This window comes from Sorex fumeus, unplaced genomic scaffold, assembly GCF_029834395.1.
Source record: "Sorex fumeus unplaced genomic scaffold, SorFum_2.1 ptg000018l, whole genome shotgun sequence".
NCBI classification, from domain to species: domain Eukaryota; kingdom Metazoa; phylum Chordata; class Mammalia; order Eulipotyphla; family Soricidae; genus Sorex; species Sorex fumeus.
Genome location: NW_026606075.1, coordinates 6465748 through 6482745, shown reverse-complemented (window position 1 = coordinate 6482745; position 16998 = coordinate 6465748). Strand labels below are relative to the sequence as shown.

The following is a 16998-nucleotide window of genomic DNA, read 5'->3' as shown; positions in this document are numbered from 1 at the left end:
ATACAGCTAAATTCGCATTTTTCTTTAGTGCATGCAGGGTATTTTCAAGGGTACACCATATGCTAGGATGCAAAAGAATTTTTACCTTATTCTATTTATCTTTCACAAAGTATATTTTGAAAAGACTTTAATATTTAAAGAAACCACCAACAGAGTCTAACTTCCAATTGCAACCAGAAGAGTGAATCTCTGCTTACTGGGAAAGCTCTGTAGTAAAGGAACCATTAAGTAGGAATTTAATTTTTACAACTTTATTTTAATTTCAGAATTTCAATTACTAACATGCCCTTCCAGAGATATTACTTGAGCACATTTAATGGTTTCTTTAGTTTCAGAGGGACTTTAATATTACATCAGTGATGAGTGCGTACTCTCATTTATTTACACTGTAAAAAAAAAGTACTAAAGTCTGATTATCAATTATAAAGTTTTCTCTTGATTATGTGGGGTGGTTCTCCCCCTTAACCATAACTATTAATACTTCCACTAGAGACAATGCAGGGAAGATAAAGCCTGAATGTTAGGTCTCTAAGTAACTTGACTTATCTATGATCTGTTATTTATGAACAGTCCTTTAGAATGGATTGAATAAGAAAGAATGATTTATTCAACAGCTACTTACTGAGCACATTCTCTATTCTAGGCATTGTTCACAGTTGTAAACAGAGCATGAAGCCCTGAGCATGGCCAGGAGTGATCCCACAAACAAACAAAAACAGCCAATATTTCCTATTATCTATGAAGTCTCTGCTCAAAGTTTTAAATTATCACTTTTAAACCTTTGTTTTCATGGAGTTTAGGGTGCTTCGGTTTTCCAATACGTTCAGTAAAAACAAGCTTCTTTGTTTAGGTGGTACTTGAATATAAATCTGAGAAAGATAAGAGTCATTATAGAGTCACAGGAAGTGTGATTCAGAGGAAAGAATTGGCTGAACCGAGTTTCCCCACCTATCCATTGGGACCTATTTATCTGAGACCTAGCACCATTAATAAGGAGCAATGTTTGGTATCTAGATTGGATTAAGATAGATGAGAATAACTGACTTTATGATCTTTAATATTGCTATATTCACCTGAATCAACCCATGTTTTCTTTTCTTTTCTTTTTCTTTTTTTGGTTTTGGTTCTTATGCCACATACAGCAGTGTTCAGGCCTTACTACTGGCTCTATACTTGGGTATCACTCCTGGCAGTGCTCAGAGGCCATATAGGGTGCCAGTGATAAACCCAGATCTGCCGCATGCAAGGCAAACCCCCTACCTGCTGTATCTCTAGACTCTATGCTTTCTATGTGAGAAAATTTCATCCACTCTGTCAAAAACTGACTAAAGAGAGACAAAAATCAGGGTTTAGCTATTGTAACTTCAGCTTTGTAAAATTAACTTACTTTTCCCATTCTTTGAAATCATTACCTAAATCTAACTTCCAAAAATGCCTGCTATAGAGGCAGTGTGTGTGTGGGGGGGGGGGGGGGGGGATTGGGGGGAAGGGACAGTAGGGAAACTGGGGATATTGGTTGTGGGAAATATACACTGGTGGAGGGATAGGTATTGGAACATTGTATGATTGAAACCCGATCATGAACAACTTTGTAACTGAGTATATCATGGGGATTCCATTAAAAATTTTTTTTTTAAATACATAACTGGTTTTCTCAACCAAGGTATAACAAGCATTTATTTTTATTCTGTTTTTTTTAATTTTTAATTAGTGAGACACCATGAGGTACAGTTGTAGACTTACACATTTTTGTGTTTGTGTTTCAATTATACAATGATCAAATACCCATCCCTCCACCAGTGCCCATTTCCCACCACCACGGATCCCAGTATCCCTCCCACCCCCCATCCCCCCATCCCACCCTGCCTCCGTGGCAGGGCATTCCCTTTTGTTCTCTCTCTTCTATTGGGTGTTGTGGTGTGCAAAAGAGGAATTGAGTGGCAATCATGTTTGGTCTATAGTGTACTTTCAGCATGCTTCTCCCATCCTGGGAGGATCCTCCCAACACCTTTATTTGGTGTTCCCTTCTCTATCTGAGCTCCCTTTCCCCCTAGCATGTGTGATTGGCCTCCAAGCCATGGAGTAAAATTTCTGTTACTAATCTCGGCCATTCTTGGGTGTTAGTCTCCTATTTTATAACAAGCATTTTTACTGGGCAACTCCTTGCGGAGGGAGTGTCCTATGCATTGTAGAATCCTGAGCATCTGTAGAATCTGGTTTCTGCCTACTATAGATTAGAAACATCTTCTATTTGTGAGAATCAAAACATCTCCACACATTGTTAAATGACCCAAGGCTGAATGAAAAATGAAAATGACCTCCTATAACTTATCTTTTCCCATTATTAGTTCACTTTTTCAGAATAGCCAGAGAAGTAAATACTTGTAGTTTATGTTCATGGTGTCTAAACCAATTTCCAGTTCCATATATCCAAACTAAATTACCTGCATGCAATACTTCATAAAAATATTACAACAAATATTACTTCAAGTCATCCACAAAATAAAGAATAATATGCCTTTATTAAAGGACAGTATGGGGCTAGAGCAGTGGGCAGGGCACTTGTCTGGCACACAGCCAACCTGGGTTCAATTTCTAGCATCCCATATGGTCCCTGGAGCACCACCAGGAGTAATCTGAGTACAGAGCCAGGAGTAACCCCTGAGCAATGCCAGGTGTGGCCCAAAACAAAAACAACTGAAAGGACAATATGCATTGTTCCTGCCAATATATTTTGCTACTCTAAAAAGGAATTTTGCAACGAGCAAGTCACAAGCAGATAACAGAAACAGAAACCACTCACGTTCCCTGCTTTACCCCACCCCTTCTAGTCCCGTATTTCCTCTGAAGATGTGAACTCCCTCTGCCACTCCAGTAGAGGCACCTTTCAAATTGATAATTGATTCTAATTCTTTTGATCTCTGTAATGACTCCCATTGCCACTTTTTAAAAAACCATTCTCTGTCGGGGCGGGGGTGGGGGGTCAGAACAATAGTACTGTAGGTAGGGCATTTGCTTTGCATGTACCCCTTATGGTCCGCTGAGTCCTGCCAGGAATAAGCCCTGAGCACCGCCAGGTGTGGCCCCACCCTGCAACAAGACCCACAAAAATTATTCACTGTTGAATATTGTTCAGTGGTACAGTGAATGTCTCACTATGCCTGAGTTTCATCCTCTCCTCTTTCTCTCTCTCTCTCTTTCTCACACATACACACACACACACACACACACACACACACACCATTTTGTTATCTAGTAATCTTACAGAGCACTTTTTTACACTGCTGCCATACTATTTATGCTGTATTATTTATAAGCAGCTCAAAACCTTTTTGAATATATTTTTAATTTAATTAACTATGAGATATACAGTTAAAACGTTGTTCATGATTTGGTTTCAGTCAATGTTCCAACACCCATCTCTTCACCAGTGTACATTTTCAACCACTAATATCCCACTAGTCTACCCCAGTCCCTGCCCTGCCCTGCATCCTGCCTCTATGGCAGGGACTTTTCCTCTCTCTCTCTCTCTCTCTCTCTCTCTCTCTCTCTCTCTCTCTGCCCCCCTCCCTCTCTTGCCTCTTTCTCTCTCCCTCTCTCTCCTCTCTCTCTCTCTTCTTCTTTCCTTCGTTCTCTCTCATCATTCTTTTTTGCATTACTATTACTGAAAGGGTATCATGCATATCACTCTACCTCCAGAAATTCAGCACCTCTTTAAACATACCCTAACCCTTCGAAATCCACACACAGAGACCCACTTTTGGTCATGGGACTTACACCAAGATTTCTACCTGAGAAGAAAACAAGACTGAGGAGTGTCTCCTCTAGGCTGTCTCCCCAAATCCTTGAGCAACTCCTCCTCATCCGTTCCCCACTCCCTTCTCCTGGACTGCTGCCTCCTGCATGGCGCCACCCAGGACATCTCTGGCCGGCCTCACGCACACCATCACCCTTAGTAAATCTTCCCACAGTGAATAATGATTTTTACAATCTAATCATTTATAATTATATATATATATATATTTACATGGATGGTATAAGAAACTTTCATCTGGGGATACACATTATTTAATTAGCCCACCACCATGCTTGCTTCATTATCTATCATCATGCTTATTTCTGTCCCCTGAGGCTGCTTTCTTGCCCAGTGGGGGCCTTAACTATTTGCCACAGACCATAGAAGAAGACCTCAAACAATATCTCTTTGACTGTTCCCATAGGAAGCCCACTGACCTCAACCGCAGTGGGATGGTCCCATCCAAGGACATCCTCCAAGTAGTTTATCTGTGCTTTCCCAGCAGTTTATCTGTTCAGAAAGGAAAGAAGCCCAGAAACAGGTGCTTCAGCAGTGGCCACCCTCTGGGTGAGTGGGAGGAAGGGTCAGCACCCGGCTGGACTCTGACTTAGCTTGGGGCCACAGAAGGGCTCCCTCAGCCCCACCCCACCCCACCCCACCCCAGGACTTCTTTCTAGACACATAGAATCTCACCATCTGAATAGACGAAAGCCTTTCTCAATACTACATTTTGGCTTCCTGTCTAAATTTACTTAAACATAACATGCGGTGTGTGTTAAAACAGGACCAACCTTTTCTCCCCTTAGATTTAATGCACTTTCAAATAACGTTTATGAAGAACTTGAGAACCAAGAAAAATGGGCAGAGAATCAGTTCATGAAGTATGGCAAAGACCACCTCGACAGTATCAATCAGTGCATGCAGCTCCTTCATGAGCAACTGGTAAGGATTCTGCCACTCCAGGGCTGAACCGCTGCTGAGTCGCCATGTGGATGCTAGACACGAGCCAAGCTGTCCATAGGGACACTTCGTGCTCAGAGCCATCTACCCTGTGTCACTAACTTACTTTTTTTAGCAGCATCCTAGAAATCTACACATTTGTGTTTCGTCTGTGGTCCTGCAACTCAGAACCCACATTTTGTATGTTGTACAGGCTCTGCCTATGCCAGCTTAAACCATAAAGCACTAGTAACTAGTTCAAAATAGTTCTTCCATGGGACTGGAGAGAGAGCGCAGAGGGCAGGGTACTTGTCTTGCAGGTGATTGACCCAGGTTTGATCCCTGGTACCACCAGGAGTGATCACTGGGTGTGGAGCCTGGAGTAAGCCATGAGCACTGCTGGGGTGAGTGGTCTCCCCGACAAAATTCTTAAACTAAGAGGAAACGTCTGTGAGGATATAGCCAGTGGGATGTTAGCCTACAATTGCTTTTTAAATATAGATTACTGATCCCATCTCAGAGCTGAGGCGTAAGCAGGGCTGCCCCCCCCACACACACAACACCCTCCACTCTCCCCCTTACCCCCCACCCCAAGAGTTTATGACCCTAGCCAAGCATCCTGGGTGAGGTCCCCAACAACAAAGCTTGACAAATTTTGCCTTAGACATGCTGTTTAGACCTGGAGATGCTAATAGATGCTCGGTTTCAAAACTCTTTTTCCAAGTGAGGCCTTGTAGAGGAGTCTACGTGCTCTGGAGTCCGAGACACAGGGCTGGTCCCTGCTGGACCTTCTCCCGAGGGCAGCACTGCAGCCACATGGCTGAGCACTAAAGCAACTTGTGTTTTGTAACTCTAGAGTTAGGAGTCCACGTGAGGGAGTCAAATACAACCCTGTCCTGGGTGAGGTTTATTTTTGGCCAGACCGGAAGCCTGCTGATCCCTGCTTGTGGCTACTGAAGACAGCCCCAGGCAAAGTGAGGTCCTGAGATTCACAAGCCGAGGGGCAGTCTCCAATGCGGTATGCTCTCTTCCTGGGGCAGAGAGGGGATAACAAAAGGCCATTTTTACCCAGTTTGAGAGTCCAAACTTGGAATGGTGCTAGGAGGCCCCACTGGGCAGAGAAGCGAATTAGCCTCAGGATGCCTTATCAGCAGCTGTCCCATCACTCATACACCGAATCACCCAGACAGCTCCATTTCTTTCTTTTGGCAAATATATTTTTAATTTCATTGTTCCATTGATGATGGGGCGGGGGTGGGGAGGTTGTGGAGCGCAAGGTTCGCACACTTGGTTGTGGGGTGATACACTACTCTGTATGGGGGCGAGGTGGGGGGCTGGGCATCCAGCTGTGACGTCACTTTTGCAAGACAGACATTCTGCCATCCAGCCAACCCTGGCCCCAGATGGAGAGGTTTTTTGTTTTTTTTTTAATCTGGGTCACAACCTGAAGTGACTCCTGGCAGTGCTCGGGCAAGATATGTGGCACCAAGGATCAAACCCGGGCCAGCTGCATGCAAGGCAAATGCCAGACTGACTGTACTATCTCTCCAATCCCAATTTTGGGAACTGAACCTAGCATTCCGGCACAAGATTTCCGATTTAACATGGAGAATTTCTGAAACTATGAGTGACGGAGGCTCAGCAGAGGGGCAAACTCTTATATCTGAAAAAAGTTTTAGATATGAGGAAATTTGGTTTGAATTTTCAGAGTCTAACACGGGAAAGTGAAATTGTTAAAAATAAACCAAAACATTCTAAGCTAAAATGCAAATCCACATAAGTTTTCTTTTCTGCAGCGCTTTATCACATGATATCCTTTATAGGAAAGATCTGAAAATAAACTGGAACAAAAATTACTGCAACTTTCAAGCAAATTAGAGAATCTCATTAACCTACAGAAACAGGAAGCTGAACTAAACTCCATAAGAAAAATAGAAAATAAACTGTACAAAAAGATGAACCTACTGGAAAAACTCATCTGGGGTGAATTAGAGAAAATGCAGAGTGAATATCAAACAGGTGAGCAGATACCTTTGCTTAAGACCATCAGAGTCCTTTCCTATTTAATGCCGCTGTTTTCTTATTTGTACTTATGGCCAGGGATATATCCTGTCATTAGTCACATCATTCTGTATTTAATCCCTAAACATCCCAGAGAACATCAGCATAAAACCAGAAGGCAGGTAAGTAAAGTCATGTGCTTCATTTCATGTGGCAGCGCTCAACCAGACAGTGCTCTGTGAATTTTTTTTTTTTGTACTGTAAGAATCACAGAATTGTGTTAGACTTGGAAAATCCTCAGTGATCACTGAGACCTGACTGGTGGGTATATTATCAAATTTGGGGCCCAAATCAAATGCCCCTCTCACTGAACTGTAGATAATTAGGTTGCACAGATGTCAGACTGGATGTCTGACCTTTGGAAATGAGAAATGAATTCGTGGGATTCAGTATAATGCCTGTTTTTCTTCTTAAGAAGGCCATTGGCAGCAGTGTCAAGCTAGGCTGACATCAAAGGGGATTAATTTGAAAAGTACATCTAATTTGTCAAAGGGAAGAAAGGGGGTAGGTGCTATGGAGCCAGCCACCATCTGCCTCCAGTCTCTGTTTTGAGATGCTTCTTACAATAGGGAAGGTCCCAACTCATTTTCTGCCTTCTAATTCTCAGAAAAAAATTCATCTCAGTTCTACCAAATTTCAGTCCTATATGAACATGCCTTGGAGGTTCTTACGAAAACATTATGGTTTCCTTTCTGCCAAATACTTCTAGACTACAACTCAGTTTTGCTGCCTGGAAATCTGACCCTCACTAGCTCCACTCCCAACTCCTATTGTAGCACTGTAGCGCTGTGGTCCCGTTGTTCATCGATTTGCTCAAGCGGGCACCAGTAACATCTCCATTGTGAGACTTGTTACTGGTTTTGGCATATTGAATACACCACGGAGAAGTTGCCAGGCTCTGTTGTGCGGGCAGGATATTCTCAGCTGCTTGCTGGCAAAAACAGTAACAAGTCTCACAGTGGAGACGTTACTGGTGCCTGCTTGAGCAAATCGATGAACAATGGGAGGACAGTACTACCCAACTCCTATTAATGCATCAAAATAATGTTGTCAGCCAAGAACCATGTGCCAAACCTAATTGGTCCTTCTTTAGAGTGTTCTGCCAGACATTTCGTCGTAGCCATTCCATTAGTACAATGCCAGGATGACCTGAAGGCCATATTTGCTATCTACAGGTTTCTACATGCATTTTACTAAGTGAGAGTTCAGCCAGCTAATAACTTTCTCCTTTGCACCCTTGATAAAAGTGAGTAGAGAAAGGACTTGTGAAAGCCTCGTGAATAAAATTTTATTTATGACCTAAGAAGCTCGAGGTCAGGCTGTTCTGTTGCGGGGTATGACGGGGTGGGGTGAGGATGAGGAGCAGATAGGGAGCACTCTTTAGTTTTCAGACGGGTTTCAAAGCTCATCTGGGACTTTACTTTCAGGTTAAATAAGGATTTTATTTGTTTGATTTTTTTTTCTTTTTAGGTCACACTCAATGATGCACAAGGGTTATTCCTGACTCTGCACTCAGGAATTACTCCTGGCAGTGCTCAGGGGACCATAAGGGATGCTGCGAATCAAACCCAGGTCGGATGCATGCAAGGCAAATGCCCTACCTGCTCCAGCCCTTTGTTTTCATTTTTGAGCAACTCCCAGAGGTGCTCAAGGTTTACTCCTGACTCTGCATGCAGAGATCTTTCATGGGGCTCAGAGGGTTATAATGGGGTGCTGGAGATCTAACCCAGGCTGTCCAGGTACAAGGCAAGCACTTTATTCAACGTACTATTGCTCCAACCCCAGTAATAAAAAAATTTTTAAAGGAGATGATTCAAATTTCTGGTCAAAATATTAAGAAGAAAATATATTAGCTTTCTCTCTTGAAATAATTATTTCATTACGCAATATTTCGGGGGGACATGGAAGAGTTAAATTAAATTTCCACAATCAAGCCAGATAGAAGTTGAACACTATTGTTAATAAATGTATCATCATGTCATGCAAAAGATTATATATTTCTAAACTTGATCTTAATGTATTTAGTGCATTTTGAATAACAATTGTTGCAGCACTGCTGATGAGGAACTTTTTTAAAAATTGCTTTAAGAATTTCTCTTTTATATTCTCTTCTAGGATTTAAATCAATTCATGACTCTCTCAGCTCCCTTCAACAAATACAGAAAACAAAAATGGATTTAGAGAAACATAAAGTTCAAAAAGATATAAGGAAGTTACAGCGCAAGATAGGAGAACTCCATGATATTTAAACACTCCAGCATTTTCCCCACCACCCTATGCAGTATGATTTGCTGGGAAAAGTTGGGAAGAAGAAAATGAATACCTCTGGGATGACGACTGTTCCCAGTGCCTCCTCGTGTCTTAACAGCTTTTAAGGAGATGACAATACCTTATTAGAAAATCTAATACATTTATGAAACTTTGTTATGTGTTTCTTAATTGATATGAAACTGTATAAAACACTATCACCTAAGTCAAAATAGTTCTTGACTATCTGCGAATGGCTGTAAGTACATAGCCAGTGGGTTATCAATGTGCAATTTCTGATACTGAGGTTTGGGGGAGTTTTTTGGGTTTTAGGTTTGGCAATTTAACATTTTTAACAATCCTGTCACTTATTGCAAGTCAAAATTAGGCATTTTAAAAATGACTTATACTCAGCCTATCAGAATTCTGAGCAAGCAAGAGCTCATCATGCAAAATAAGAAAATGGAGGGCTGAGAGATAGTATAGTATAGGGCACTTGCTCCTACCTTGCACTTGGCCATCTGGGTTCAAACCCAGACCCATGTAGCACTGCCAGGAGTAGGCTGTAAGCGCAGAGCCAAGAGTAAGTCCTGAGCACTACCAGATGTGCCCAACCCTCCCCCCAAAAAGAAAATATGAATTTCCACAGACCCACTTACTAAACACACAGACACACATACACACACATGCACATGCGTGCACACACACACACACCACTAGACCTTCATACACATTCAATATAACTATCTAGGTGCTCAATACAGAAGAACTTCAAAAATCCAGTTAAATGCCTATAAAATTAAGATATTTGCAACCTTTGTAGAAAGAAATGTGAAACATTCCTATCAAGTGGTATCAAGCAGTAAAGTGTTTAAAAAATTAACAAATTATGTCAGACATAATGAGCAGGAGCAATAATAATTAATAATAAGGCCCTCCCGTTGATCGTCGATTTGCTCGAGCGGGCCCAGTAACGTCTCCATTGGAGACTTTGTTGTTACTGTGTCTGGCATATCGAATACGTCACGGGGAGCTTGCCAGTCTGTGCCGTGCGGGCAAGATACTCTCGGTAGCTTGCCGGGCTCTCCGAGAGGGGCGAAGGAATCGAACTCAGGTCGGCCATGTTGGCTGCGTGCAAGGCAAATGCCCTACCGCTGTGCTATCGCTCCAGCCCTTATTCTATGTAATATATTATATTACATTATTACATTATATTATATTACTTTATTATTATTCTATGTAATAAATACAAATGAAAAGGAAACCTCAATTACTATTACATTGAAAAAATATGAAGTGATAAAATTGGATTGCCGAGATATAGAGAAATGTGCTCATTCATACATTATTAGGGGCATACTAACTGACCATCAATTTTGAGTGTGATTTAAAAACTGCTATTAAAATTTTTAACATTATATATCCTTTAACCATGTTGGCTGCATGCAAGGCAAACGCCCTACCGCTGTGGTATCGCTCCAGCCCGGCCAGCTACCGAGAATATCTCGCCCCCACGGCAGAGCCTGGCAAGCTACCCGTGATGTATTCGATATGCCAAACACAGTAACAACAAAGTCTCCAATGGAGATGTTACTGGGCCCGCTTGAGCAAATCGATGAACAACGGGAGGGCAGTGACAGTGACAGATCCTTTAACCATGGAATCCTATTGAAAAAATTATATTAAAAAACAAAAAACATCCCCAAAGTGTGAAAGTGTATATGAACAAAGATGTTCATTACAGCACAATTTGTTATAGCAAAATGACCTAAAACAGCTATAAAAAAATTCACTGACTAGATTAACATAACTAGACATAAAAAAAAAACCACATATCCCTTAAAAAGAATAAAGATAGAGGGGCTGGATCGATAGCACAGCGGGTAAGGTGTTTGCCTTGCATGAGACTGACCCAGGTTTGATTCCCAGCATCCCTTATGATCCCCTGAGCACCGCCAGGAGTAATTCCTGGGTGCAGAGCCAGGACTAACCCCTGAGCATTACCAAAAAGAAAAAAAAATAGAATAAAGATAGAGTTAGGTGAAAAAAAAAACAAGTAGCAAAGAAATATTATTTCTTTTGCAAAAAATAAGTTAAATATAATATGCATATTTTGTATCCTAAAAAATAACAATTTATAACAGGTTAATACTTTTCCATATGTATTAATGCTTTCATGTTTTTACAATAAAATATATTGTTTTCAACTAAGACATTTTAACAAAAGAAATTTTTTCTAAGTGAAAAAAATAAGTTCATAATGAACCAAATAAGTGCTTATAGAAAAGGTTAAATGAGGTATTTACACACACCAGAGATGAAGTATTCTCACGTATAGTTTAAAGACCACTACAAAAGCAGAAAGGATCTATAGTGAGTGGGAGGAAAAATTATACCTTTGCATTTTTTTCTTTGCAAACCCAAATGCTCTAATTCTAGTTCAAATAATAGTGTAAATAAAGTCAAACTCTTTTTTTTAAAATGTAGGAGTACTGCTATTTATTCAGCTATTGATTAAGCTGATTGAATTGAGCATGAACGGCACATTACTTTTTTAAAATTTTTAGTTGGATATTAGTGAGATAGTCCATTACAAAGAAAAGCCAAACTCTTTTCCACAACAAATGTATCATTTGGTGTTATTAGGGTAGATAATAATTATCTACCAAGGAACAAGTAGATAAGTCAAGAGGTAGGAGGTCAAAATTTCTTTGCCAGTGTCCTCTTGTTCAGTATCCCAAGTATTCACAGGTTTGAAAGGACTTTAGAGGGCCTGAGAATTGTGCCAGTGAGAAGGCTGACCTTCTGCCTTTGTTGAATCTACAGCATATTCAGTTTTGATTTGTATTGATGTTTTGTTCTGATGAGTGGGCAGATTGGTCTGTAGAAATATTCCTGGAAACCACTGACAATTCAGGAAAGCAACAACTTAACTTCAGATGGACGCAACTAAACAATACAAAAATATCCTCTAACCCAAACACTCTTCTCACTCAAGGCCTCTCGCTATATTAGAGAAGCTCACAGCTACTTCGGGGCAAGCATGAGCTGGAAAAGGACAGTTATTGCAATCAATGATTTTACTATAATTAAAAGGCCTTCTGAAAATTTTCCGGTGACCCTGTAAACATATTGCTATAAGGAACCTAAAACTCCAGAGCTACCATTCTACAATATATTTATCTCTGCTCATTGGATACCCAACTCCTTAGCTGTTTTTAATGCCATTGATCCACAACAAATACAAGAATTTGGCTGGGCGGTGAGGTGGGGGAAGAGTACAGGAGGTAGCATGTTTGCCTTGAACGTAGCAGACCCAGTTCAAACACTGGCACAGTCCTGAGTTCCTGCTGGGAGCAGCTCTAAATACCACTGGGTGTGTGCTTCCTGACACACCTCTACACACACATAAAGGGAAAAAGAAAGCAACAGTAAACAATCCCCTGAGAGAAGCTCCGTGCACATGACCCTTTAGCAATCAGTCAATCAACCAATTATATGGTTTATTACCAAAAATGATCCTGGGAGAAGGCCATACATCTGCAAATACAGGAGAATGTTCAAACATCACAGAATCACGATGCAATACAGATTTCCTAGACTTGAGGCATATGTTAAATGTCTCAGGCTGACTTCACTGCCTCCCAGCATTTCCTCAGGTCAAAAACTGCTTTTAGGGAAGAAATCAAATAAAATTATTCAATGAAGTCCAAATGGTAATATTTAAAGTTGCTTTGTCCCATCCATGAAGAGATTTATACATGTGCTACATGCTATAAAAAAAGGAGTGGCAGGTTTAGCTGTGTATCATAAATATCCTTTCTAATAGCCTCCAAAGTCACAAACTGAGAACATAGAAGAAAAAGTCAAATGTCTCCACTGCCAAGTACTGAGGAGTCTTGAGGCCTAAAACACCTAAATTTAAATGCAGTGCACTTGTCACTGTAGGACTTGCAGTATCTTCTTATCTCTGGAGACTGTATGGGGGGGTTGAATGGAGAGCACCATTGGTGGTGCTCAGAACGACCCGGGCTGTCTGTGCTTGGGAACTATTTTTAAAAACTGGAGTTGGTGGGATATAAAGCAAGCCCCTCACCCCCTGTACTATCTCTCTCTCTGGTCCTTGGAGTCATTGTTTCTTCATCTTCCAGTGAAATAATACTTAACCTGCAGGCTACCAGAAGAATGACCAAACATTTAGTGAGCTATTACTGAGAATCAGAGACTGCTCTAAGCACTTTATCTGATTAACTCACATTGCCGTGCAAGCCCACCTAGTCCTGATGCACATCAAAAATAAACGTGAGGTTACGCTGCTAGCATGAAGCAGAGACAGTATGTGGACTCATCACCCCAGAGAACTGCCTTAATCATACAACTTTATCATTTTTCTAAATATAGCTGGACCATCTAATGAAGTGTTTTTACGCATAGAAGGTAGTTACTGAACTCGATAAATGATGTTAATAACAACAAAGAGCTTTTGTTTTTGCTGGCACAGGCAAGAGCCATGGTACTCTTATCCAACTCTAGTTCAGATTAGTATCTAAAAATGCTTCCTTTCCAAAATGGTCCATCCACGATGTAGAAGAAAGACCTTGATTTGCAATAATTCTAGCAATGATCCAAAATAGAAGTGCAAGATATAGATTTCTCCTGGAACAAAATGCTAATGAAGAAGTCGTCCTCCTCTTTAGAAGCATTGTTTTCCATTTTCTCTGGGGACAGACTCACAGCTGCCGAAGCATTACGGCCATTGACTGATGTCAGTGTCCAGTGATACTGTCTTCCTCCACTAATCCTGATCATCAAAGAAAACACAAGAGCTATTTCTGCTGGGTCAGAGCCAGTAGCCAACTTCCCAATGTTTTTTCAAAACACGTATTATGTTTAGAAGGTAAATATTTAGAAACACATCGACAGGGCCTTGTCCAAATAGAGGTCTATAAATGGTGATGAACCAACCAACCCACCTGAATAACCCGTCAGACTCCTACAAGGGCTTTAGTCTTTAAGAGGTAAAGCTACTGTTAAGGACTTCACACACTGGTAAGAATTTACATCGACTTCTAATCTTCGAAAAGGAACTGGAAGGGAAGAAAGGGGTTGACACACATCCAGGAGCTTCCTTCTTGAGATGTGTACTTTCATGCTCTCAGGTCTAATGCTGGAATGTGTGTAGGGGCTCTCTCTGTCCTTGGAGAAGCCCGAGTTCTCTCTTGAGCACTCTACTCTCCACTCTCTCCCACTTTCTCTCTCTCCTTCCCTTCAAAACCTCCAAATAAAAGCTTTGTAACTCCACTGCTTGTCTACTCCTGAAATTCCTTTCTGCCAGGCGAGACAAGAACCTAGTAACCCTGGGTCCCGGGTGGCAGAAGTGGATGGGGAGAAAATGACCGTCTTTTTCCTCCCCACTTAGTGGGGCCCATGGGGCCCACCCCCCACCCCCATCCACGGTACACTACCAAGATCCTCTGCAAGGGCAGATCTTACTTAGAGGCCCCTTAACTTGCACAGAAACTTAATACTGTTTACATATTTCCTGATGCTCATGAAGTATTTACCATTACTTATCCTAAATATGGGCTTAGGAGTCCACACAGTCTTTGAACCTCTTGTCATGGCACTTATTTAGGTGCTATGGGGTGGCCTGGGGTAACTCTGAAATGCATTTGTTTCCATCTTGTAGGCACTGCTGACAATATTATGCTTGCCTCTCAGCTGTGCTTTTCTTTCTAATCCCTTTCCCCATAAAGGACCTTCTGCTCCATCTGGCTTTCTTTTGTGCCCAGATACTTGTGTTTCAAATACAAGAAAAATGAACATGATCAACTACAACTAAGAACACAGGCAAGAGAACACGTAACTCAGTCTGAGAAGATAAGAGTTAATTTTCTCCACCTGGACTGCCTCCCAAGCTAATTTCCAAATTCCCAAAGCTCCCAGGTCCCTGAAACCCATCTCTTATCAACAGTGTTCAGAGAAAACAAACCCAGAATGCCCCCTTTCCCAGTTTCAGTCCATCCTTTCTTTTTCTACAGAACCATCTTCTCTGCCTCCAGGAGCAACTGACACCATTTTATGTTGTTTTTGTTATTGTTATTGTTGAGATTAGCTCTTTAATACCAAGGAACCACTGTGAGCATTGAGACTGGTCAGAACTCTAGCAAGTGGCTAGAATTCAACACCCAATCAAGCTGTCCTGTGGGCATCCTACACTTACTTGACCCTAACAGTGTGGTTCTAGAGAGCCTGAGCTGTTTCTTCCACTCAGCAGAGAATCACCAAGGTGAATCATCCGCTTCCCTTGGAGGTTCTTTCCATACCTTTGTGACTGCGCTCTCTCCTCTGGGGAGCAGAAGTCCTCCACCCCTAGATGAGGAGGTGTCACGTCACGTCATGTCATGCATGCTGCAGTGGTCCTGGAACTGAAGCTGACTCTTGATGAATCCATGGGCTCTGGGTGTGTCCACACTCCAGAGAAAGCCTCGCAGAAGAGCAGGTGAAACTCCTCAGGAATCAGGCTCCCACATAGCGCAGCAACTCTGCACATTGTTCCCATGGAAAGTTTTATCCTCAAGTGCAACCACTAGCCCTTGGAGCCCAGCAGTGGCCTCTAAGCAGGCTCCAGCATCTCCGTGGTGTCAGGGCTTCTGTTGGGCCCTGCAGCCACACAGCAGCTCGGAAATCACGCTGCTACTCGCTGCCAAGCCACAAACCCCTTGCAAACCGAAAGGAAAATTTTTTTAAAAAGCGCTTTTTGTAGTCATGAAACAATAAGACCCAAACAAAACAAAGCAAAACCCCTCAGGGTCAGAGTGATAGTACAGTGGGTAGGGCACTAGCCTGGCACGTGACCAGTGTGCGTTCCATTCCTGGCACCCTTTCTGGTCCCCTGAGCACCACCAGGAGTGATCCCTGAGCAGAGTGAGGAGTAAACCCTGAGCACTGATGGATATGAACCAACCCCTCCTTCCCCACAAAAGCTTCAGAATTGATCCACCAAAATCACTTTTTTTTCCCCCTTGGGACCACGCACAGTGGTGCTCAGGGCTTATTCTTAACACTCAGGGATCAGTCCTGGTTGGCTCAGAGTACCATATGGGGTGTCAAGGATCAAACCCAGACCACCCACATGCAAGGCAAGTACTCCACTTGTATCTACCAGTATCACTCAGGCCCCCACCAAAATCACTATTTTTATTGAACAGAGTTAACTTCTTAAAATCACTAATATATAGGCTTAAAACAAATCTTGATCGTCTATTAATAAAATATGCAGCATTTTTCTACCTATATTTTGTATTATTAATGGGGAGGACATGGTATTTACAATGCAGGATCTAGAAATCAACTTATATAAACCACCTGGGAGTCAGATATCAAAACATGTTTATTAAGGGGAATGATCTTTTTCTGTGAAAAACCCTCTTATCATGTAGCAGGAACATGTCATTCTATTCAACTATTCAAAAATGTTGGCTTCCATTAAATAATTGAGTGGAACTCTTTTCTTTTTAGAATTTTATGCCTACCTACCTTTCCACAATATAGGTCTCTTTGGTAGTCTATTTTAAGAAAGTCCTTAAGTAGGCATGCATGGGTGCTATTCTATATAAATCAAAGTTGCTGTGGGTTTTTTCCGTATATTTTTTTCATTTTTTACCGAATCATTTGAAGTATTTGTTTTATAGATGCTCGGCCAATCAGCTTCTTTGGTTCACTTCTGACTTGGAACTTTAAAGATCTCAGAACAAAAAAATGCCACCATAAGGAATCTAGGTCAAAGAAGCAAAGTGCCTCCCATAGAGGGAGGCTAGGGGTGGGGGTGGGGATGTGTTGGGGGATGGTGGTAGGGAAACAGGGAACATTGGCAGTGGGAAACTGATGGAGGGATGGGTGCTGTATCATTATATGACTGAAACCCAATTATGAATAGCTTTGTAATGGTCTAT

At 41.7% G+C, this 16998-nt stretch overlaps 1 protein-coding gene across 1 annotated transcript in view; it reads left to right on the top strand.

Moving 5' to 3' along the window:
- FAM81B (family with sequence similarity 81 member B) overlaps window positions 1–9045 on the top strand; it is a 68577-nt gene extending 59532 nt beyond the window's left edge. The window contains exons 8-10 of the mRNA XM_056112410.1: window positions 4603–4738; window positions 6559–6754; window positions 8912–9045. Coding sequence (XP_055968385.1) covers window positions 4603–4738; window positions 6559–6754; window positions 8912–9045 — 466 coding nt within the window. The remainder of the gene's footprint in view (window positions 1–4602; window positions 4739–6558; window positions 6755–8911) is intronic.
- The last annotated feature ends 7953 nt before the right edge of the window (window positions 9046–16998 follow it).